Source organism: Xiphophorus hellerii, chromosome 2 (assembly GCF_003331165.1).
Source record: "Xiphophorus hellerii strain 12219 chromosome 2, Xiphophorus_hellerii-4.1, whole genome shotgun sequence".
Lineage (NCBI taxonomy): Eukaryota > Metazoa > Chordata > Actinopteri > Cyprinodontiformes > Poeciliidae > Xiphophorus > Xiphophorus hellerii.
This window is the reverse complement of record NC_045673.1, coordinates 14096856-14120390: the sequence shown is the minus strand read 5'-3', so window position 1 is coordinate 14120390 and position 23535 is coordinate 14096856. Positions and strand designations below refer to the sequence as shown.

Genomic DNA, 23535 nt, shown 5'->3' with positions numbered 1-23535 from the left:
GAAGAAGAATTCATTCGAAGCGGAACGCAATCTTTAGTTCCGCACTGCCTCGGAAGGGAAATTTTAAGAAGTAACACAGTCGGGGCGCATGTTGCAGAGACTTCCGATTCTTTGCTCCATCTCGGATTTATTTCCAGTTTTATGTGCTTACTGGTGAAGAGCAGCGGTACTCATGGAGCTGCTGGGAGGAGAGTTTGGAGACATGACTCCTCAGGAGCTGGCGGCTCCTGTCAACACCGTGGCGGTGAGTTTGAGGACAGTGGGAGAGATGGGTTTCCACCACGAGCATCAGGATTGTGTGATGTACTGGCAGAAAGAAGTCAAATTAGTTCACATCTGAACACGGTGTCAATCAAGTTTACATGATAAAGTTGAAGAAAAGACTTTTCTGATTTTTTCTGGTATATTTGACAGGAAAAGTGGAAATTGCTACCAGCCTTCCTGAAGGTAAATCACCATAACAACTGTATTAATACGCTTTTCATCCCTTGACTTCATCCCTAAACCCTAAATACTTAATTTTTCTTAAATACTTAATCTTTCACATAGGCTATCATCTACATAAAAGTTTGAATATTTTTGTTTAATTACATTACATATAATGTTTGATATTTGTCCATTACGTGAATGTAAATTAAGTCTGTGCAGTTTGTGTTCTACGCGTTTTCTCTTGAGCTTTTTTCTTGAAATGCACGTACCCTGTTCTCTATCCCATTGCATAATGACCGTAGATCTGGTCAGTTTAAATGTTAGTACATTATAAAAGTCTCAAATTAGTCAAATCAGTCATGTTGTGTTTTTCTTCTCCTCCTTACAGTTACATTTTTTGACTATGTTATACTTTATTATTGATAACAGGACCAGATTTATTTTTCTGCTCATCTCCATCATCTCATTTGTTCTGCAGGTGAAAGGTTTGGTGAAGCAACACATCGACTCGTTCAACTACTTCATCAATGTTGAGGTAAAATTAAGCACAAAATGCATATGTATTTATTTATTGACAGCTGTGTTTATTCTTAATACATCTGTTTATCCCACTCTAAGCTTAATTTGACTGTATTGTTTTTCCAGATTAAGAAAATCATGAAAGCGAATGAGAAAATAACCAGCGATGCTGATCCAATGTGGTACCTGAAGTAAGCCGGGTTCATCCACACGATTCCCTGATTCAACCGATGCGACTTTTAGCTTCGGATCTGAATTTTAAGCTAGATAATTTCTTCTCAGGTACCTGAACATCTACGTTGGGATGCCTGATGTCGAGGAGAGCTTCAACGTAACCAGACCGGTTTCTCCTCATGAGGTTAGCACAATATTTAAATGATTAGTTTGTTGACAAATTCTTTAATGGGATAAAGATGAACTTAAATTTTTTTTTCTGTTTTTTTTTGGGGGGGAGTTTTATCTTTAAAATGTTGATATGTCATAATCTTGGTGTGCTTTAATTTGTGTGAAATACAAAAGGATGTTAGTAAGCTGCCAATGACGCTTGAAGAGTTGATTTATGGTAATCGCAAAATATGTTTAATTGATTAAGAGATACTGATCAGGCAGAACAATACGACCACTGACAGGTGAGATCAGTAACCCTGACTGTTTCCTCATCATTGTACCTGTTAGTGTTGGGATAAATTGAGCAGCTGACGAGCATTTTGTTGTAAAAGTGGATATGATAGAAGCAGGAGAAAGCCATAAGAAGCTTGGTGAATTTGAGAAGAGTCAGATTGTAATAACTATTTCTCCAAAACAGCAGCTCTTGTGGGGTTGTGGTAGCTGTGTGCTGTCACCCCCATTACTCAGTTTATTTCTTTCCCTTCACAATTATCCCACCACTCTATAAGTGTTAGGATCTTATTCACTAAAAATATACATCCAGTGTGGTTAAAGTTCATCCAACAGGAAAAATATATTTTCACTCATATGAAAAATAATAGCCTAGTAAAAAGGATATTATATTGATTATATATTGTTCAGTTCTGTTCAACATGTTGTGGTTTCATAATTTGTGCAACATAAAGATAATAAAACCCAATCAGATAAAGGTTTTGTGCTCAAATGTTATAAAAAGTGATGAACAATTTGAAGGAACTCTGGTTGGTAAAACGTATCCCATGTGTTTGGTCAGTGTCGCCTCAGAGACATGACCTACTCGGCACCGATCACGGTGGACATCGAGTACACTCGCGGCAGCCAGAGGATCATCCGAAACGCTCTTCCGATTGGAAGGTTTGGGCTCTCTCTCTTTTCTGTCACGGATTCAGCATGTTACAATGTTTTCACGGACGTGTTGAATTCTGCTCTCGTCAGGATGCCAATCATGCTGCGAAGCTCCAACTGCGTCCTCACGGGAAAGACGCCTATGGAGTTCTCTAAGCTCAACGAGTGTCCTTTGGATCCAGGTACAGTGTCAGCGTGGCCGTGTGGTGGAAACCAAGCTGAACAGAGCTGACTGCAGATTTTCTCCCTTTGCCTCGCAGGAGGTTATTTCATCGTAAAAGGCCAGGAGAAAGTCATCTTGATTCAGGAGCAGCTGTCCAAGAATCGGATCATTGTGGAGCAAGACAGGAAGGGAGCAGTTGGAGCCTCAGTCACCAGGTTAATATGTAACTTATTAAACGAAAACCTCAGATCAGTCCTTAGGTTCAAATGAAACTACAACTACATCTGAATATGAAGTTGAATATCATTGAAAAGTGAATCTCATTACACACACAGTGATATATTTCAAGTGTTTATTTCTATAAATTTAGTTGATTATGCTTTAAAAGTATATATTTTCAGAAAATATAAATATAACACAAATCCAATAAAACAGTCAGTGTGGTTGAAATAAAGTAAAGCTGCCAAATGGAGTCGGCTACAATTTCTCACAATCAGTAATAAAATAATTTTATTAGATTTAGAGGGGATTATTTTTCACATGGGGTAAAGTTGGTTTGGGAAGCTTTATTTCTTCTAATAAATTAAATAATCTCCTTAATGGTGCCTTTTGTTTTTACTCTTCTTTGACAAAAGACGTCAGCAGCGAGGTAAATACTTTTTCACAGCTCTGCAGGTCTGGAGATGTGAAGGGAAGAAGCTAAATGTAGAAGTTGTATCATTCCAGTCCTGAGGTTCTGATTATCGTTTTTTTTTTTTTCTTCATTTGTTTAAGGCTAAATTCCTCATTCGTAATCACACTTTAAAGTATTGGGTAATAAAATGATAACATTGTTATCATTCAGTGTATATGTGATAGGAATTTTACATTTCAGGTTGCTGAAGAGCTTGAGATTTGGACAGCGCAGGCGTATTTAAAATTTCTGTATTTTTGAATGTCTGATTAATTTCATGTTGAGCATTATTCATAAAAGCCCCACTGTTGCTGTGAAACCTGATGTTTTCTATTCCAGCTCCACTCATGAGAAGAAAAGCAGAACCAACATGATTGTGAAGCAAGGCCGCTTCTACCTGAGACACAACACTCTGTCTGAAGACGCTCCTATAGCCATAATATTCAAGGTAAAAATCAAGGTTTTAATGACACCGCTTGACCAGTAGAGGGTGCTACAATAAAGCCTAATAAATTTTCACTTGAAGTTGTCTTTCAAGCGTGTTGTTTTTATGCTTCATACCAGCCTTTGCCGTCATTAGTCTGTAGTTAAACAGCCTCAAGGCTTTGTGTTGACGGTGAAAATGTCAAAGGACAGCTGGTGTCATGATCTCCAGCCGCCTTCGGGAAAAACCTCCTCAAACATGTTGCCTTGTGAGGGTGAAGTGTCGGGATCCACATGCTTGCCGAATCGCTTGTTTATACTGTGCGACTCCTTCCTCCACCTCTCCGTCTCGTGTCTGCCGTGGGTTCAAGCGGACCGGTTCCCACAGCCTCACATTTCCATAAGCAAATGTCACACAAACTCCTGACTCAAAGTTCACCTTTCAAAGCTTTCCCTTTGGCTCCTTGTTTCAGATATTATTCAAATGAACAAGGTCTTTCTCTTCTGACAAAATGTAAAAATATACATTTTTAATCATTCATCAGTGCATACCGTTCCCCCCTCTTATTTTCCTGTCTGGTTTGCATGCGTTCCCTGCAGGGCATGGGTGTAGAGAGTGACCAGGAGATAGTTCAGATGATCGGCACAGAGGAGCACGTCATGGCCAGCTTCGCTCCGAGCCTGGAGGAGTGTCAGAAAGCTCAGATCTTCACACAGACTCAGGTGATTCCTCTACAGTGCCCTGCAATTGTATTCACGCCCAGATTCATGCAACAGCCTTTTTACTTTTTGCAATATAATGTTGCATAGTCGTAACTCAATCAAGTTTATTTGTGGAGCACATTTAAGTGGCAAGGTGCTTTACTAAGGTACTTCCCATAATAAAAATACAAAATTACAAAGTCTTAAAGAAAACATCATACAGTCAACAACTGAGCAAACGTGACATTTTGATGAAAGTGGTGAAATGTTTTTCACAACTTGAGGAACATTGTTGTTAAATCGATAAAACATCCATTTTGACTCCTGATTTGCTCTCATTAGCCTTATCTGAAGAGGCAAATATTTTTGCTCTGAAACACAAACACCTGCTGTCTGCTAAAAGAAGATATTCAGTTTTTCATTTGATGAAAGCTTTTTGCCCCTCACCCAGTTAAGTAACACTTTTCAGATCCTTTCAGAAGCCCCACGTGTTTTTCTTTAACATCTAGAGATGAATGCAATCGGCCAATTTGTTTTTTATAAAGATTATGTTGTTAGCGGTTCCTCAGATGCATTGATGAGGGCATGTTTGGATCCTAGCAACCCCTTCGCCTCAGCCCTCATGCTTCTGTGCCTGCCAGCCTCTGTCACGTCTTTTCAGGGTATTCATTGGCTCTTTGTATTGTGCACAATGAGACCTAAATCTATATAATTAAAGGCAGATAAGGCTGAAGAACAGTGTTATCAGATTATAGGTAATCTGCCTAAACTAAATGTGACTGTAATCTTTTTTCTTTTAAAAAAAAAAAAAAAGATCAGATTCTGGAAAATGGGCAGGAGATTTTATCACATTGTTTTTTAATTTCTCTAATTAGGTGGTGAATTCTCTTTTAATCAGTTACTTATTATATACTGAGTTGAGAAGCGTTGGGTTTACTGTCTAACCTCTGGCCTTCCTTAACTTGCTGAGAGAAATTCAGGTGAGTAAATCTGTGAATTCTTTGATTTATACTGCTTTACTAGGAGTATATAAATGTATTTTATAATTCTCAATGATCTTTTCTAAAACATGTAGTCAGATTTGCATACCGATAACTTATCTGCTAATGAGGCCTGTAGAGTTAAAGTGAGCAGATCCGCCACGTTCCAGAGTTCAAGATTTAAGACCGAACTGTGCAGACTTGACTCTGACTTCAAGTATTTGTTGCATGTCTCCCTTCATCTTTTCCACTTTTTAATGTATCGTAAAGAAAAAAGTAATAATAAAACCAATTCAAAACATCATTTTGGATGAAACCAGGGCTGCTCACCCTTGGAAAGAATGAATAACTCAAATACTAAAAAACAAAAAAAGCCTTTCTGTTGGTTTTACATAAAGAGCTCACAGGTTTATTTTACACTCATTCAAGGGTAAAACTAAACTTATCTTCATATGAGAAAACAAATATAACAACTAAGGAATAAAACTGATCTGACCTCTATTTCAATTTCTTTTATTTATTTATTTATTATTTATTTTTTTACAGATGTGACAGTAATCAAAAGTAGTCGGGGGGAAGGGGAGATCCATTTTTTTATATCACATTTAAGTGTTTCAGATCATTTATCAAGTTTTATTCTTATGCAACAATAAATTTTAGTGAGTTTTTAATTATTTTTTAAAGAAAATCTGGCCCAGTTGACTCCTGATTAACTGTGACTTTACCACATTTGACTCGCCATGTCCAGGCCTGGTTACTGCCAAAAAAATTTAAAAAATGTGCGCAAAAGGACAAGTAAGACTTTAATCATTAGCAATGAGCTCAGAGGCTCATTTAGTCAAATGTGTCAAGGACAGAAAAAAGACAGTGTTTTATCTCCAAACTTAAAATTGAGCTTTTCTCCTAATAGAATACCGTCCTAATCCAAATACTTTCCACTTCAGTCAAAATAATTCATTACAATCAGATTTTAGTTATTTAGGAGAGGAAGTGCAGCCGGTTGCATTGAGTCATTAATTATGCAATCATCCCTCATGTAGAGCAGACATGTGGTGACGGCGGGGAGAAACTATTACCTTTTATCAGGAATAACCTTCAACCCAACCTGGATCAATGTGAGCAGCCGTCTGCTGGGACCAGTGAGCGGTCCTGAAGAACTAGGTGGCAGTTATGGCTTCAAAAATGAGGAATAGGTTTTTGATTCTTTAGTTTTTTAAAAAAGAGTCCTCACATGACAGCTGACAGCTCCTCTTTCTCCTCTTTGTGTTTCAGGCTCTGAGGTTTCTTGGGAATAAAGTCCGGCGGCAACGGATGTGGGGAGGCCCCAAGAAGACCAAGATGGAGGAGGCCAGAGAGCTGCTCGCCTCTCTCATCCTCACTCATGTTCCTGTATGTAAACGGACCAAAATCTCAGATTATTCGTATTGTTTTAACCAAGTTAACCTTTGTGCATCTTGTTTTCAGGTGAAAGAGTTTAACTTTCGGGCTAAATGCATTTACCTGGCTGTGATGGTCCGGAGGGTGATCCTGGCTCAAGGCGACAACAAAGTGGACGACAGAGATTATTATGGGAACAAGCGTCTGGAGTTGGCTGGACAGGTGAGACCTCACTGTGAAACCTGTTCTGCAGGTGGTTTCATTTATGCTTCATTAAAACCTCCATTGGGTCGCCAGGTTTTATGCTCGGAGACAAAACCTTCAGCTCCAGAAGGTTCTCCAGCTTCGTTTGGACAATAGCGACTCCCTGTTGACCTTGTTGTTTACGCGTTTCTTAAATGAAAGGTGTTTATTCCTTTTGATTTCCGGGAAAACAAAACGTTCTTATTAGTAATTGGTTTGCGTCTGTGCTTCGGTGTGAATGGATCACAGGGCCGCACCGGCTCTGATCTTTCACCTGCATCTTTGTTCCTGCCACCTTCCTTTAATAAGCCTTTCATTACATTTCCTCAGCTCTGTTTTTCTCCCTGTTTTGTTTTCGCACCTCCCTCCCCGTTTGTTTCTGCCTGGCTTTGTCAGGAGGGAGATATGCAGTGGCACCGAAATCCCAACGCTGTGGAAGCATGGGGATTTTTCAGCACCGCGACAATAGAACCGCTGCCTTGACTGGAGCGATTGAGCTAATCCGCGGCCTGGGCTCTGATAATGTAATTACTGCTGTCTTTAGGCCTTTAATTTCACCCTCCTCTCCCAACCTGCTCTGTGTAAGGAGCAGAGATGGGAGGAGGCAGGGCCCTCTTTCAAAAGGAGGCTTACACATCAACGGCGCCTGCAATCTCCTCGCTCTCCAATTATGGTTCCCTGACATTCAACTAATTGGCCCGGCTGCGCAATGGAAGCTTAATTTCTTTATTAATTTCAAGCAGCCTGTTTGTTTTGATATATGCTAATGCAAAGGATGTGGTGGGGGTTTGGAGGTCGCGGTGAGACGCTGCCTCCTGCAGGCCTGGCGGAGGAAGGCGAGGACCTGGGACGGAGGCCAAGTCAGGGTCATTTCTGCGCCGGCACACCTGGTTATTAAATCTGACGGCAACCTTGATGCTGATGTGATAGAACGACTCTGCTGTCTGAAGTGATTGTTTTTACTGCTGATAGCCATTTTGCAAACGGTTCCAAGACCGGAACGCCATATAAGACGACTCCCCTTCTTCTTCCTCCAGCTGCTGTCTCTGCTGTTTGAGGATCTGTTTAAAAAGTTTAATGCCGAACTGAAGAAGATCGCCGACCAGATCATCCCCAAGCAGCGAGCCGCTCAGTTTGACGTGGTCAAACACATGAGGCAGGATCAGATCACCAACGGCATGGTCAACGCCATCTCCACAGTGAGTTTGGACAAAAACAGGGCGAATGGGCAAGAACGGTTCAGTCTCTCAGATCTTTCTTCACATTTTCAAATATCAACACTTCTTATGAGTTAGAGATGCTGAAAATCCTTTTTGTTTCTGTTTTATAGTTGCTCTGTGTGAGAAAAGTGACTATCTTTCCAAAGTCCTTACTGTTACTGAAGACAGTTAACTTCACATATTATTCACTCAGTAACAGCATCCACACTGAAGAGTGCAATCTGGTAGCACCTAGTACTGTGTTCCCTCTTATTGGAAAATAGTCTGTTTTGCTTTTTTTTTTTTCAGAGCCAGTCGAGCTAAAAATGGACTTATTCTGGTCATCAGCTGATTTCTCTGAGTTGTGGTCGTTTCTCATCATCAGGGGAACTGGTCTCTGAAGAGGTTCAAGATGGACCGTCAGGGTGTCACCCAGGTTCTGTCCCGTCTCTCCTACATTTCGGCTCTGGGGATGATGACCAGGATCTCCTCCCAGTTCGAGAAGACCAGGAAGGTCAGCGGGCCTCGTTCTCTGCAGCCGTCCCAGTGGGGAATGCTGTGTCCGTCCGACACTCCTGAGGGAGAGGTGAGAAAAAAATCCATCTGAAAACAACGCAGGCATACCTTAACCTCTGACCCCTTTCTCGTTGGAGTGCATATAAAGCTAATCACTGATTAGTAGCACGAATGGTTTGTAGCACAGGATGTCTCTGGGGGTTCAACATGCTGCTGCAGGCACCAATTTTCCTGCGATCCTGCAAGAATAAGTGGGTATCTACAATGAATTTCAGTCTTCAGATGTCCAAAGGTGGTAGAGGCGTACTCTAAACGACTTCCTTCTGTCACTGCTATCGTAAACAAACATGTAAACAGTGATATTATCAGGTAAACTTGTAAAGATGAGCACAGGCACATGTTTGAGGTTGTTCTCTGGATTATTATTTTGCAAATGTTCATTTCTTTCCTTTTTGCTTTGACCTGTGGCTCGGCAGGCCTGCGGTCTGGTCAAGAACCTGGCTCTGATGACACACATCACCACAGACATGGAGGACGGGCCCATCATCAAACTGGCCTTCAACCTCGGCGTGGAGGACGTCAACCTGCTGTGCGGAGAGGAGCTCTCCTACCCGAGCGTCTTCCTCGTTTTCCTCAACGGTAAAACGTCTGCTGAGAAACTTGCAGAACCATTGAATAACTGAATAAACTTCTGAATAAACTCCAGCTGCTGCTTTAGATCCTTTGAAAGAAGCTCTAATCCAGCTGGTTTTAAATGCATTGCTTACATTAAGTGAATTTTTTCCTGTTTAGTCAGAGGATGTAATTTTGTGGGATGCTGATAAGTCTTTAATTTCATGGCAGCAGTAGGTGTTATTCTTGTGTCAAAACTTGGCCCTTTAATTACTGTATTTGTTTGTCTTCGCTCTGATAACTGTCGACTTATATTAGCTGCCGTACTGTTTAATTAGTTAGTAGCAGCAGGTGTCAAAGCCCTTCGGATTGTGTTTCCTCACAGAGGCAGAGCACAGTCCCTCCTCTGTTCGCCACTCGTTCGTCTGTCAGAACTGATATGAAGCAACCGCAGCAGGCGACCAGAGCTCTGCTTCCTCAGAGTATATGTTGCCATAAAGCTCCTACTTTTCCTCTACAGCTAAGGTTTTTGAGTGAAAGTCATCTCTCTTTTCTTTCTGATTTGCTTCTAAGGAAAGCCGACTTCTTTCTTTGTTTTTTTTCTGTGATGTTTTACCGCACAGCAAAAACTGTGTCGAGATGAGACATTAAAGTGCTTTGTTTTGTTGCAGGACAGTAAATTCATTTAGATTTTGTTTTGCAATATTTGATCCAAATAATTACAAAAATCAGTGTAATTTCTAGGTTATTTAGCCACTTTTTACTCTACAGGTTCATGCAATAAATGCAATTTGTGTACATACTAAATAATTGTTAGCTGCTAATCTTAACCAGAATTTTTTTCTTTCCATAATTAAGCAGCCCTACTTCTGAAAAGACAAACTGACCTTATTTTGTCAGTTTACACAGCTGTAAAACTAAACTTTCACCAGCTTCCAGAACATTCCCTTGACTGAGACTATTGCTGCTCAGATAATTGCCTCAAATCAGTTGTAAAACCGGAAGACACAATTTTCTCTGTCTTCCTGACAAACTACACATTTATTTCATTTTGGATGATTCTTGTAAAACCAAAGAGAAGGAACTGGGATTTAAGACTCATGAAGGTTGGGAAGATTCAGCAGCATACTTAGCTAAACACATCAGTTTATCCACAATGTATCAGATCTGAGGCTGTTGCTGCCGTCCGTTCATCTTTCCGTGTTTGCGCCACAGGTAACATTCTGGGCGTCATCAGAGACCATCGGAAACTAGTCAACACCTTCAGACTGATGCGGAGGGCGGGTTTCATCAACGAATTCGTGTCCATCTCCACCAACATGACCGACCGCTGCGTCTACATCTCGTCTGACGGAGGACGACTCTGCAGGTGAGGGCGCTGTCGAAACATCAGAAGCGTATATCTGTGAATTTTATTTTATTTTTTTCATAAAACAGTACATCAGGAGTGAATGTTGTGTTTATTCTCGCCGCAGACCGTACATCATTGTGAAGAAGGGACAGCCGATGGTAAATAACAAACACATCGAGGATCTGTCTCAGGGCTACAGGTGAGTTATGACCATTTTGAAGTCGACAACACAACTCTGAAGAGACCGCTGCACCTGAACCCCATTGAAAACCTCCTGATTATTCCACCAAATATCGATTTCTGAACTCTTCCTGAGTTAAAACATTAGTATTGTTGTTTCTAAATGAATATGAATTTGTTTTCTTTGCATTATTTGAAGTCTGAGAGTGCATTTCTCATTTTCTGCTAATAAATACTAAATTTTTGTTTGGAATTTCAGAAACATGTTGTCAGTAGTTCATACAATAAAAAAACAATGTTCATTTTACCCAAACATATACTTGTAACAAGTAAATCAAAAGAAACTGATCATTTTAAGTGGACTCTTATTCTTTTCCAGAGCTGTACCTGCCAACAACTGTAACAGTGTATGCAGAGCTCATTTTGAATAAATTTAGTAGTTTATTCTTCGGTTTCAGGGGAAGTTTAGTTGAAAGTTAGAATTTTTTTCTTTCTTGTATACTTGTTCTTATTTTATATATTAAAAAATAGCATTTACAGTTTCAACTGTGGTCAGGAACTCTGTGAGGACGGCTCAGAACACTGCTGTTGTCTGAAATTTTATGGTACTTTTTGTCTCAAGCCTTCATCAAGAAGTATTCAGGAATTTTGTTGTATTTTGCTTCTAACCACCAGACTTTTTTCTATGCAGTTTAGAAACTTTTCAATCAAGGTTCCCCTTCTCTTCTTTCTGGGAGTAAAAATGGGTTATTTAAATGTTTCCAAATGTTTTTAGTTCTGTATGAAGCTGTAACCTCACACATTAGTGGTTTGTGAACATCCAATCTGATGATTCCTGAAACTTTTCTACCCAGAACGTTTGAGGACTTTCTGCATGAAGGCCTTGTGGAGTACCTGGATGTGAACGAGGAGAACGACTGTCAGATCTCCCTTTATGAGCACCTGATCAGCAAGTATGTGGAAGACAACAGATAAAATGTTTTAAAAAACTTAAAAAATCCCATCCTGAGTCGCATCAGTCACTGCTGCATGTGTTTATTTCTTCTCTGTAGAGAGACGACACACTTGGAGATCGAGCCCTTCACGTTGCTCGGAGTGTGTGCGGGCCTCATTCCCTACCCCCACCACAACCAGTCGCCCAGGAACACATACCAGTGCGCTATGGGCAAGCAGGCCATGGGTAAGAAGTCTGCTGACCTGGCTGCCTAGAAAAGTTCCTCGTTTCATTTAAGCGTTTTCCAGGTGTAGAAAAGTATGGAGAAACAAACAGAGTATAAAAATGGTTTCTTACTCGCACAGATTTGTTTCCTTGTGTCATTCCTCACTCTTTTTGCTCTCTCTGTGCTCTTCCTTCTTTCCTTCTTCCTTCCATCTTCATTTTTCATTCATCCCTCCCTCATGTCCTTCACTCCTTTAATCTTTCTTATTCCCTCAGTCTTTGCTGCCTTAATTTAGTTCCTTTTTTCTTCTGTCCTCTTATGTTTCTTACTTATTTTATTCCTTCCTTCCTTGTGTTCTTAATCACTAATCCCTCCATCCTTTTGTTCTACCTTCCTTGCTTCATTCATTCTGTCATGCTTCCATCAACCTTTTCTTTCTTTCCTCCTTCCTTACTCTTTTTTTTGCCTTCATATCCATCTTTCTTTCCTTCTTTCCTTCCTTGTGCTTTCTTTCTTGTCCTGTTTTCTACACCTTCCTTGTGTTATCTACTTCCTCCCATTAGTTGTTTCTTCCTTCTTTCCTTTCTTGCTTCCTTCCCTTCTTCATTCTGTCATGTTTCCATCAGCCCTTCTCTCTTTCCTTTCTTCTTTCCTTCTATTCTACTTTCATCCCTTCCTTGTTTCTTTTCCTGCCTTCTTTTCCTTCCTTTTGTATTTTATATTTACAAATTAACTCAAAGGACTGAGAACTCTTGAAAGTTGCGGTCGGGAACGTCTGGATCTTCTACCTAGAAATGTTTAAGATCCCTGCCAGTCTTGTTTGGCTGCAGAGACTCTCACTGGCAATGTTTTAATTTTCCATGATTATTCCCCCAAGTCTGGACATTTTTTGGTTTTGTTTGCCTGAGTTGAAAATAAAATGCACAAAAAGGAACATTAGAATAACAAGCATCGTGGATACAAGCAGCCTGCTGGTTCTTCTCCCCCAAAACTCGTCTCCTGCAGCACTTCTTGTCAGAATACATTTGTATGTGTGATTGAGTGTTTGTCGAATGTGTGTGTGTGTGTGTGTGTGTGTGTCGGCCAGAGTGTGTATGCACGCGGACATCAAACATGGGGCGCTTGCGTAGGTTCTCCATTGTGCTGTGTGTGTGGAGGCCCTTTCCCTGCCAGTCACCCAGAGTGTCATTAGCAATTCATTGTGTCTGCTCAGGCTGAGCTCGGGGGGTCAGTGTGCTCAGCTGCAAAAGCCCACAGAGTGCGCACCCAAAGCTCCTTGGTAACCAAAACTTCCCCAAACGGGTCGGCTAACGTTCGTAAGAGCCGGAGTCACACCCCGCCCTTCCCTCCTCTTCCTCACTGCTTCACCTCCGCTCATCCATCCCTGCCCTTCCCCCATCCTTACAAAAACACTGACTGGAACTATATTTGGCCCAATATCCTCTGTGTTGTCTGTTTTGTATGGACAGCCCTTTACATGTGCAAATCTGGTTGTGTGGCCTGAGCCTATTATCACAGACTCTGTGCTTGTAGGCTGATTGTGCAGTAATAGCATCTGACAAATGTCAAGGCTTCCAGGGAGGCCAGGCTTTACGCCATAACTCTCCCTGTGAGCTCTGTAGAGCAGCGTGAGGCAGGAGGACGAAGGTTTACCACTCTGTGGAAACACATTAAACCAACACCTCTTTATACTAAGTGTCCAAGGAGCCAAATTTATATTTCTCAGGCTATTTGAAGATTTGTTTCTGGAAAAATATGTATTTTAAATGAGGTATTTTCCAGCTCTGAATAGGGATGGAAAAATATTCATATTTGCAAACATCATTCCCTGTTCCATTGCCTAAAAGTTGGAAACATCCATCTATCCATTCGTCTAAATCCATCCATCCATCAGTCCTCACTTCCACCCATTTATCCACCCTTTCGTTTAGCCATCCTCCTGCCGATGTATCAATCTTTCAAGGCAGGAATCAAACCATGTCTACATCCGCCTAGAAGTCCGTGCATCCATTCATTTATTCCTCTGTTCATCTCTGCATCCATCTGCCATTGTATCGGTCCATCCATCCATTCCCCTGTCTGTTTGTCCGTCCGTTCAGCTGTTAATTTATGCACCCATGTCTTCATCCATCCGTGCATCCATCTGTCCACGTGACTAGTCCTGAAACAATTAATCGGATTAATCGTGATTAATCAATTATTGACATAATCGTTAACTAACTTAGTAAATGATTAATCGTTAACTGGAGTATACAGACTCTAAAAAGGTAATTTGTTGAAAAAAACAACATATTCAGAGCAATCATGAAGCCAAAATTGTACAAAAATAGGGTTAAGACAAAAACATTTGTCAGTGAATATGTTTTACCCAAAACTCATTAAGTGGTATAGTTTTAGCATCACCTGGTTTAAATTCACTAAAGGAATGGTATGCTATTGCTTTTTATGGAATTAAATGTTTAGGTTCTTTATTACGAAAAGGAATTTATTTATTTGGATTTTTAATGTCTTCCTAATATTGTAAAGAAAAGGTTTATGTGGTTTAAATGAAAAATGTTCCAATGTGTTTATCTGACTAATCAATTAATTATGTGGATAATCTATAGAAAGTTGCACATACCTGTGTCTCTCCGGATTACACAAGTAGGATTGTATAGGAACCCTGAGCAGCTGATGAAGATTACATTAAGTGCTACAAAAAAATGATCTCACTCCTCTGCAGCCATAAAAACATGATACAGTAAATGATCCTGGAGTAAATATTCAGCTTTCTAATCTGGTTTTCTGCTGTTGTCTCCTGTCAGGAACTATTGGCTACAACCAGAGGAACCGCATCGATACTCTGATGTACCTGCTGGCCTATCCTCAGAGGCCAATGGTCAAAACCAAAACCATCGAGCTGATTGACTTTGAGAAGCTGCCGGCGGGTCAGAATGCCACCGTGGCCGTGATGAGTTACAGCGGCTATGATATCGAGGACGCTCTGGTCCTCAACAAAGCCTCGCTGGACAGAGGTGAGATTTTCAATCTTCCTTGCAATCCACTAAAGTCCGAAAGCTTTTCCTCAATCCGAGGTTAACTCTTCAACATTTTAGACTATGTGCTGGCAGATGTCAGAATCTGTGATCCTGAATGTTTTTTTCCTCTCAGGATTTGGTCGCTGCCTTGTCTACAAAAACACAAAGTGCATTCTGAGGCGTTACACCAACCAGACCTTTGACAAGGTGATGGGGCCCATGCTGGACGCTGCTACCCGTAAACCAATATGGAGGCACAACATCCTGGACGCTGACGGCATCTGTTCCCCCGGTGAGGACCCGCTGCTTCTTCTCAATATTAGTTATGCAAATATAGTCAATGGTGCAACATGATAGAGACATGCAAATCTTTGAACTGCAGAGTTGATGATAGTTTTAATTAACTTTTAAAGAGTTTAGCAGACCTTGGAGGAAGAAATTAAAATTCATTAGGCTTTGTGTAATTCAATTTAGATTAATTACACTGTATGTAGCACCACTTGAATGTATTTGAGTTAAATAGAGAAATGTATTCAATAAAAACGTTGTATGCTGGAAAGTATACTGAACTCAATTGCTGTTGAGTTATTTAAATAAGTGCCTCAAATCCCTGGTCCAGTCAAAAGTTTACATACAGTTATGGGCATAAAATTTTGTTCAATTCTGCTCAGTTTTGAATAATTAAATAGTCAATTTAGCATTTTTTAATATTAATATACAGCCCTACTAATATTTAGATGAATATCTTTTAGTTGGTTTAGCTGTTTCTTTTGCAGCCATCATTAACTTTCTGGATTAATTCATCTGTTTACTAGTTTGTACAAATAGACTAGTTTCCTGAAGTTTTAGTTCATCTTTTCTAAGTATAGTAGAGATCAGTGACTTGAAAGTAACCATAAGTCACATTGATGTGTGTTTCCAACACAATAAAGATCCTACAGGTTTAGGAGTTTGTCTTCATTGTTTTACTCACTTTGTGTAATGACTCATAACATCAGCCATGTGACCGTGCAATTATCAGGCAAACATTTAAACAGCTGCAAAAAGAAAATTAGCAGTTTTAGCGAGGAACCCATTATAACTGCTTATTATTGCTTGAAAATCAAACTAACCATTCAAGATAACAAACTTGTTGCCAATATTTTAGCACAAGTAATTAATAATTGTTGAGGCATTAGGACGCTGACCTGATTTATTCTGTGATGCTCAGGTGAGAGGGTGGAGAACAAGCAGGTGCTGGTGAACAAATCAATGCCAACCGTCACTCAGACGCCACTGGAGGGCAGCGCCCAGCCAGGTCAGCCACAGTACCGAGACGTTCCCATCAGGTGAGGCCCGGCAGGCTCTTCTGCGCTTCAGTTCAGCTTCTGCGTGAAGCAGAGGAATCATGGTGGCTCCATGATTCCTCTGCTGACGGCATCTGTCTGCAGCTATAAGGGCTCAACAGACTCGTACATCGAGAAGGTCATGATCTCGTCCAACGCTGAAGAAGCCTTCCTCATCAAGATCCTCCTGAGGCAGACGAGGAGACCAGAGATAGGAGATAAATTCAGCAGTCGACACGGGCAGAAAGGTTAATGCACGGCACATTTCAATCCTAGATGAGAACAAATGTTGGTTGTCTTCTCAGGAGCAATTATTTTGGTCCATTCATCTGGAAACATAAATTTATCAACTCAGCTGTGAAATCAGAACGTTATTTTGTTTTTTGTTTTCTAACTAAAATGTGGAAGACGTTTCTGTTCAGCTGTAAAAACACAAAAATGCTCTGAAGTCTCATTGAATCTGCCCAAGTCGAGTCCCCAAAATCTAATGTCCTGCAACTTTTAGATGCATCCCTGCTTCTGTGCACCTGAACCCAGTGAATGGAAGATCCTGACGAGCCGTTTGATTCAGGTGTGTTAGAGAATCGAGACATGCAAAACTTGCATGGACTGGACATGGGAACCGTTGATCTAGAACATTCAAATTTAGGAGACTGACAAACTTAATTTTGCTAAATAAGTTGACATGAGCATAAATATTAAACATTTTTAAGAAAAATGTTTTTATGGGTGAAGAAAAGTTGCAGGTCATGGCTGCCGAGGAGAGCTTGTTGAGTCAACTCCCAGTGGCCGTTTCTGTCACTTCCCCCGTCCTCATCTTTCAAGAGCTCCTTTCAATTAATTGGCTCTTTGTCCTGTGCCAGACTATGCAGATTTATTACGCCCAGCAGTATTCTGGTGTGGGGGGGGAGTGTTTACAACCGTCATTGTTTTGCAGCACCTCCCCTATAGAGGGCCTGTATGATGTTTTAATCAGAAAGCTAACTGGCGCCATGCATAATTTACTCTCTTCATTAGTGCGGTGGGCGCTGGGCGGTCAGCTCGGGGCGGGACAATGTCTTCCGTCCCACATAATGACGAAGACAAGGGTCGCCGTGGGGTTAGCTGCAGGAGGAATGGGGTGAAACGTCCAGATGTGTAACCGCGAACAGCTGGGTTTCACTTGCGGCTCCACTCAGATGCATCATCTGCTTCGGAGTCTGACGTGAACCACAGCTGGACTAAATATTAGCACTGATGGTTCAGAGATGCACTTGACCGATCCGCTAATGATTGGAAAAATGGTTCCCTGTGTAATAGATGCACCATAAATAACAATTAAACCCAATAAATATTGTACTTTGATGCACTTTTTGAGTTTAAATACATAAATAAAGGCTAAAAGTATTTGTTTTGATGCGTAAAAGGGGATAATTGTGTAAGAGCTTCCACTTCTACAGATCAGACCTCCAAGGATGCCAGAGTGGAAAAGGCTGTCTGAAAGAAAATGCCTTAAGTTATCAAATTGAATTTTTTATTCTTTTTTTACAAGTCTTTAATGAAAAAGCAGGGATATTTACTTGCATTACATACTTTTGTCTTTGATTTGCCAGAGGTTTAACATTTTTATCGCTCAATAAATTAAACATAAATGGACAAAATTTAAAAAAAGAAATTTTCTGCTCTTTTTAGCCTCAAAACATCTTTATGTCTGGGGTTTAACTTGCTTTTATTTGTGTTGCAGAGCAAAAAGGATTTTAAATCTAAGTGTCTTGGTCCATTAAGGTGACATCTGACAGACTGTTTAACCAGAGATGCACAAGTTCATCTGGCAGAGATCAAATTGGACAGTTTTTTCCTTGGATCTGGCTCCGATTTTTTTAAATTGCAGCTCAAATGGTGAAATACTCTTTTAAAAAAATCCCTGATTATAAAATTAATGAACATTAAGAACTTTCTCCAATTCCGATCTCTGAATGCATCAACGAACAGTAGAGTTTAATAAAAATCAGCCGGCTGATTAGAGAAACGTATGCCTTGATGGATAAATTGGGATAATTTCTTCATTTGCTGTTTGACTCAAAATTATTAAAGCAAACTTATTTTTCTCTCCCTGCTCCAGTCGTCAGATTGGAGATAAACTGAACAGGTCAGACCTCAAATAAAATAGAAAATTGGTCTCGGCCCCTGATCAGTGCATCGATTATTTTAATAGAACCTTTTAGGAGATTTTAAATAAACTCAGAAAGTAATTTAATTGGAAGTGAATTTAGTTTGCATTGTTTGCTACTCCTACATCCCGGTCAGCAGAATAGGTTAATTATTTACCAGTCTCTCTCTCACACGCACACGCCCACGCACACACAGCGGTGGAGGAGGTGCAGGGTTGTTGGTATTGGGGGCCCATTGTGCGAGGCGTCAGTGCGGAGCTGTATGAGCCGTGATGGAGGGTCCCGGACCCTTGCTGTTGTCTTCCTTTTCTCTACTGATTTCATGCCTCCTTTATCATTCACTTTCACACAAAACAAACAACACCAAAGATGTCTGCCGTTATAACCAGTCCTGTGTGTGTGAGACTTTGTTTTTCTGTGTTGTTCCTCCAACCTTTTTCACATCTTTCCTCACTGATCCTGATTTTCGTCCTTTTTATTTTTGCTCCTGCTCCCTTTTTTTTTTTCTTTCTTTCTTTTGATTTTCCTTCTTTTCACCGTCTTCCTGCTGTTGGACGACTTTCCACCAGCTTGCCGCACTTGTTCCCGCTCCACATCCTGTTGCCACATCCTGCACAGCATCAGCAGTCAGTCGACCAGCTCTGGTTAATAACACATTTTTCCCACGTGCATCGCCTCAGTTTCTCCTCTCCAGTTGATCCCCTCCACTTCCTCCGAGTTAAACTGAAAGTCATGGGTGTGTAATCCTGCTCTCTCCGTCCAGCTAAGCACCTTTCTCCACTTCCTGCCTCAGCTTCTCTTTCTCCAGCTCTTTTTTTTTGTTGTTTTTCATTTGCAAATGGGGCAACAATCTGTTTGCCCTGGCCGGGGAAGAGTGCTTCGGCCCCCTCAGCAAACATTTGCCCTTGCACTTAAACCCCTGGAGACCAGGGAGCTCGTCCCCACATCAGGCGAGTCAAAAGAAGACCTTGTCTGTCCCACATGACTATGGAAATGTCATTCTTTGCTGGGATTCCTCAGCAGCGACGAATTCCACCAGAACTTTACCAAACTGAACTGTTTTCTCTGTAAAATATTGAAGTTTACTGATAAATGTCCAACCAGTTTGGCTTTACCTTGAAAATAAATCCGTTTTATTCAGAATCAGAGACAAACATGATTTCTTATAGAGGTAGAAAAACTAAATAACGGTCTCAAACTTACAAACTGCACTGTGGGGATTTACATTTATGCTTTTATAATCTCAGTTCTGATGGACAAGGCTAAGTGTGATTAGTTTTAATTCAGATCTGATCTGTTAAAATGCCTAAAAAACAGCCAGAAAGCTCTTCACCAGCCTGCTGGTAGTTTGGCAGCTGCTTTCTACTACACGTTTTTGTAATTAAAAATATGAAAACTCAATACACAGACTATTGATTGTAAACAAAGCAAACATAAAATCCAAATTGGTGGAAGAAAAGTACAATTAAAAGAAGAATTTAAAAGCAAATATGATCAAGAATGACAACTTATGACAAAGTGTTTTTTTGGGAAGGGATGGGGATCCAAAAGCAAGGCTTGGTCTTATGTTTGTTCTTTATATGTGTTCATCTACATAAAATTATAGATAAAATAGTTAAAAAGAATGACTGAGCAAACATTAACAATAAGAATTTATCACCGACTCAAAAAAACCCCCAAAATGTTATTTTAAAAAGTTTCAGAAAACCAAATGTTGGAAAGTTATTGTAGGAAATCCTGCAAAAATAAAACCTTCATAAAAGCAAGGAGCTCATTTTTGTCTGGTGACTCAAAATAAACTGAATATAAGTACCAATTCAGAGCCTTTCAAAGTGCGTTTGAGTCAGAGTCTTTCTGTCTGTCTTGGCGCTGGTTGAGCAGCCTCTGTGTGTGTTTCAGGTGTGTGTGGCCTCATCGTCCCTCAGGAGGACATGCCGTTCTGTGACACTGGGATCTGTCCAGATATCATCATGAATCCCCACGGATATCCGTCCAGAATGACGGTACGACGCCTGCTGTTGTTAGATCTGTGTGCTTTGTTCCACATTTTTATTTTATTTAGATTTTTAACAATGGGCTTCATTTAATTTTGATTATTTTCTTTCTTTACAGTGAGTAAAATGAGCTTCATCCCTAACTGCATGGATTCATGCTTAATGTACATTTTTAAATTGATTGTTTTTCTAAAGTAATGACTCAAATAATCTTCTTTTTTTTTTTTTGCTGCTGCTGCTTTTAGTTCTCATGTTAAACTAAAGGTGTTAGTTCGACAGCTGACTCCTGACCCGCGGTTGTTATTTTTTGTAGTTTGGACCTGGAAGTTTAAACCTCTGTGTTGCCTCTCCTGAGACAAAGCCCTCATTATCTGCGCTCCTCTTCTCTCCGGTTTATCGTTGGCTTCCAGAGCACACGTCCATTCACGGCGTTAAGCAGCAATCTCGCTCTTTACAAACAGATATTTGTTGCTGCGGAAACGGTGCCAGCGAAGCCGCCGCCTCTAGGCAGCGTGTGGAAGTTGTTTTTTTTTTTCTTTCTTTTTTTTATCAAACACGCCCAGCACATCAGAACTGAAGAGCAGGACAGACTGTGGACAACGTGAAGACTTGTCTTGTCCTTTTCTCTGGCTGCTGTAAAAGCCCGATGGATCTTTACTGCTGAAGTTGTGTGTAGGCGTGTGTGTGCGTGTGTTGCTGAGCGTCGTTGCCTCGGAGAAGGCTCAGAAATGTTTGGCTCCGGAGGATGTTTCTGTGGCCTGAGAGTGATACGAGGGTAGGTGTTTGCCTTTATGTGGCGAGGGTCAGGGGTCTCCGGGGTGCAGCCTCACAGGAATTGTTGAAGTCGGTCATCCTTGGACGGATGTCCTCTCCCTGAGCAGAGAGGGGGGTGGCGACATGTGTAATCTAATTTCACCCACAATAATCAACACTTTGTGTCAGAGGCGGATAAATCCTCAAAAATATCCAACTTCTGATCAGAGTTTTGTTTCCTTTCCATGTTCGATCAGGTTGGAAAGTTGATAGAAGCTGCTTGCTGGGAAGGCGGGGGTCCTGGACGGGACGGTTTCACTACGGGACGGCCTTTGGAGGCAGCAAAGTGAAGGATGTGTGTGAGGATCTGATCCGATATGGATACAACTACCAGGGCAAGGACTACGTCACCTCAGGAATCACCGGGTAACTTAAAGAGAGGTTTAAAGCTGCTCAGTACAAAACACTCAGCTCCACTGAGACGTTTACATTCCCCCTTCATGATCGTTACTTTGGGTCACTTGAACTCTTCTGATGGAACGACTATAAAACATAACTTCAATGAGTAAAAGACTAAAATTTAAGTGCACAAGTTTGAATGTGTTGAAGTCTTTCTCTTAACCACAGGGTCAAATATATACATACACCTCCATTAATATTTGGTGAAATTTCCCCCAGCAAAATTGAAAAAAAAAAAAAAAAGTAATTACTTATTAAAGAATGCAGCTGCATAAACAGAGTCACAAATCTCAATTAGTTCATTTTTTGGTTCACTCTAAGGAAGTATTTTTATGTTATTAAACTTTTCTGTCTTGGATCCAATCATGTGTTTCTGCCTTTTGTCCTCAGAGAACCTCTGGAGGCGTACATCTACTTCGGACCGGTCTACTACCAGAAGCTGAAGCACATGGTTCTGGACAAGATGCATGCCAGAGCTCGAGGGCCCAGAGCTGTTCTCACCAGGTGAAAACAAGAAAGAAACTAAAATCTCAGAGAGATAACATACCAAGGTGTAAGGAAGAAATTGCAACATTTGTTACGTTTTCAGCTGGTGAGGTTTGTTTTCACAATAAGTCTGTGTCAAACAAACCAAACAAATTTTTCCCCCCTGAAGGAAACGACACGAAAACCTTAGAAGACACGAGCGCAACTTCCTTCTTAACAAAATGTAAACAAAATGGAGTAGTGTCACCTTTTTACGGTTGTAGGATTTCTCTCTTGTCTTCCTCCTGCTAGCGTTCGACTTTCACATTTGTTTTTGGCTGTACTTACCCAGAATGCCCTGCGCTGTACTTCGCTTCCTGTCAGAGTGATCTACAGTCTAGATATGGACTCAAACCCTGCTTGAGTTCACTTCCACAGAACCGAGACATTGACTTTTAGGTGGACCAGAGTTTGCTTTTTTTTTTAGTCTGCATCAGAGTTTGATTGCGTGTTCACACCTTGCTTAGACTTTCTAAGCAAACGAACTAGAGTTTACTTAAAGCGGGCTACACAGGGTTGGTGTGAATTCACCTTGTATGTTAGTGGTCAGATTGCATAAAGGATCTTTCGCTGAATGCGTTTGTTTTAATCTCTTCTCTCCCACCAACAGGCAGCCAACCGAGGGTCGCTCCAGGGACGGAGGTCTGCGATTGGGAGAGATGGAGCGTGATTGCTTGATTGGCTACGGAGCGAGCATGTTGCTGCTGGAGCGTCTGATGATCTCCAGCGACGCCTTCGAGGTGGACGTGTGCGGACAGTGTGGCCTGCTGGGATACTCTGGCTGGTGAGTCGTAACCACAGATCTCGGCGCTTCAACAACTTAAAACACGTTTCATGAAGGTTTCCCAACATCTACAGTAGACTATTGTTGTAATTTTATGAGAAGAGGAGCTACAGTTCATTTTCCTGCTTTGAACTTTGACAAACTACAGGATTTTATTTTTCATAGTAAAACCACAAGCATTCTTGACAATTTCTTGACACCAGTTCCAACAGCAGGACTTTTATTTGGCCTGTTGCTGAATGTTTTTAGAGCGTAACTTTAGAGCTGCAGTTTCAGTAACGGCCGTCATCGGGATGTCTGCGTCTGTTTCTGGTGTCCAGGTGTCACTACTGTAAGTCTTCCTGCCATGTTTCGTCGCTGAGGATCCCGTACGCCTGCAAGCTGCTGTTCCAGGAGCTGCAGTCCATGAACATCATCCCTCGCCTCAAGCTGTCGCGCTACAACGAGTGAGCGGAGGCAGGGACAGAAGCGCAGGCAGAGTGAGTGAAAGCTGCAGCTGGAGTAGATTTGATGAGGGAAAAGAGACGGACTGTTTCTGTTCAAGTTTATGAACTTCAAATGTACAGTTTGGAGGTTTTCATTTATGTTAATGCCTCATCAATATTTGTGTGGTTTGTGTACATAATAAATGCAAAAACAAATGTTTCTCAGTCATCTTGTGTGTGTTGCTTAATTGAATTAATCTGCATTTCTTTACAAATATTAAGACTCCACCATAAACTGGATCCC

The 23535-nt window shown here is 40.9% G+C and overlaps 1 protein-coding gene across 2 annotated transcripts; it reads left to right on the top strand.

The window, feature by feature from the left end:
* Positions 1-60: 60 nt before the first annotated feature.
* On the top strand, positions 61-23451 carry polr3b (polymerase (RNA) III (DNA directed) polypeptide B). 2 transcript variants are annotated; one of them, XM_032584376.1, is made up of 28 exons: positions 61-244; positions 415-447; positions 908-964; positions 1075-1139; positions 1231-1306; positions 2129-2229; positions 2311-2402; positions 2481-2598; positions 3396-3504; positions 4080-4202; positions 6434-6550; positions 6626-6760; positions 7819-7980; positions 8366-8566; positions 8973-9135; positions 10324-10477; positions 10584-10658; positions 11494-11592; positions 11692-11819; positions 14604-14813; positions 14950-15108; positions 16027-16144; positions 16247-16389; positions 20191-20308; positions 21312-21464; positions 21888-22001; positions 22633-22806; positions 23127-23451. In XM_032584376.1, exons 1-28 carry the CDS (start codon positions 173-175, stop codon positions 23254-23256), a joined length of 3399 nt encoding a protein of 1132 aa, XP_032440267.1. In that variant the 5' UTR covers positions 61-172; the 3' UTR covers positions 23257-23451. The 2 variants fall into 2 exon arrangements, with proteins under 2 accessions (XP_032440267.1, XP_032440266.1); XM_032584375.1 differs by lacking the exons at positions 21888-22001; positions 22633-22806; positions 23127-23451 and having other exon boundaries at positions 20191-20294; positions 21296-21419.
* Positions 23452-23535: the final 84 nt, after the last annotated feature.

Excerpts from the sequence above, each read along its gene's own strand:
- polr3b (XM_032584376.1), top strand. The coding sequence starts at position 173 with ATGGAGCTGCTGGGAGGAGAGTTTGGAGACATGACTCCTCAGGAGCTG. Across the intron at positions 245-414 it reads CTCCTGTCAACACCGTGGCG|GAAAAGTGGAAATTGCTACC; the intron begins GTGAGTTTGAGG and ends TATATTTGACAG. Across the intron at positions 1,307-2,128 it reads GACCGGTTTCTCCTCATGAG|TGTCGCCTCAGAGACATGAC; the intron begins GTTAGCACAATA and ends GTGTTTGGTCAG.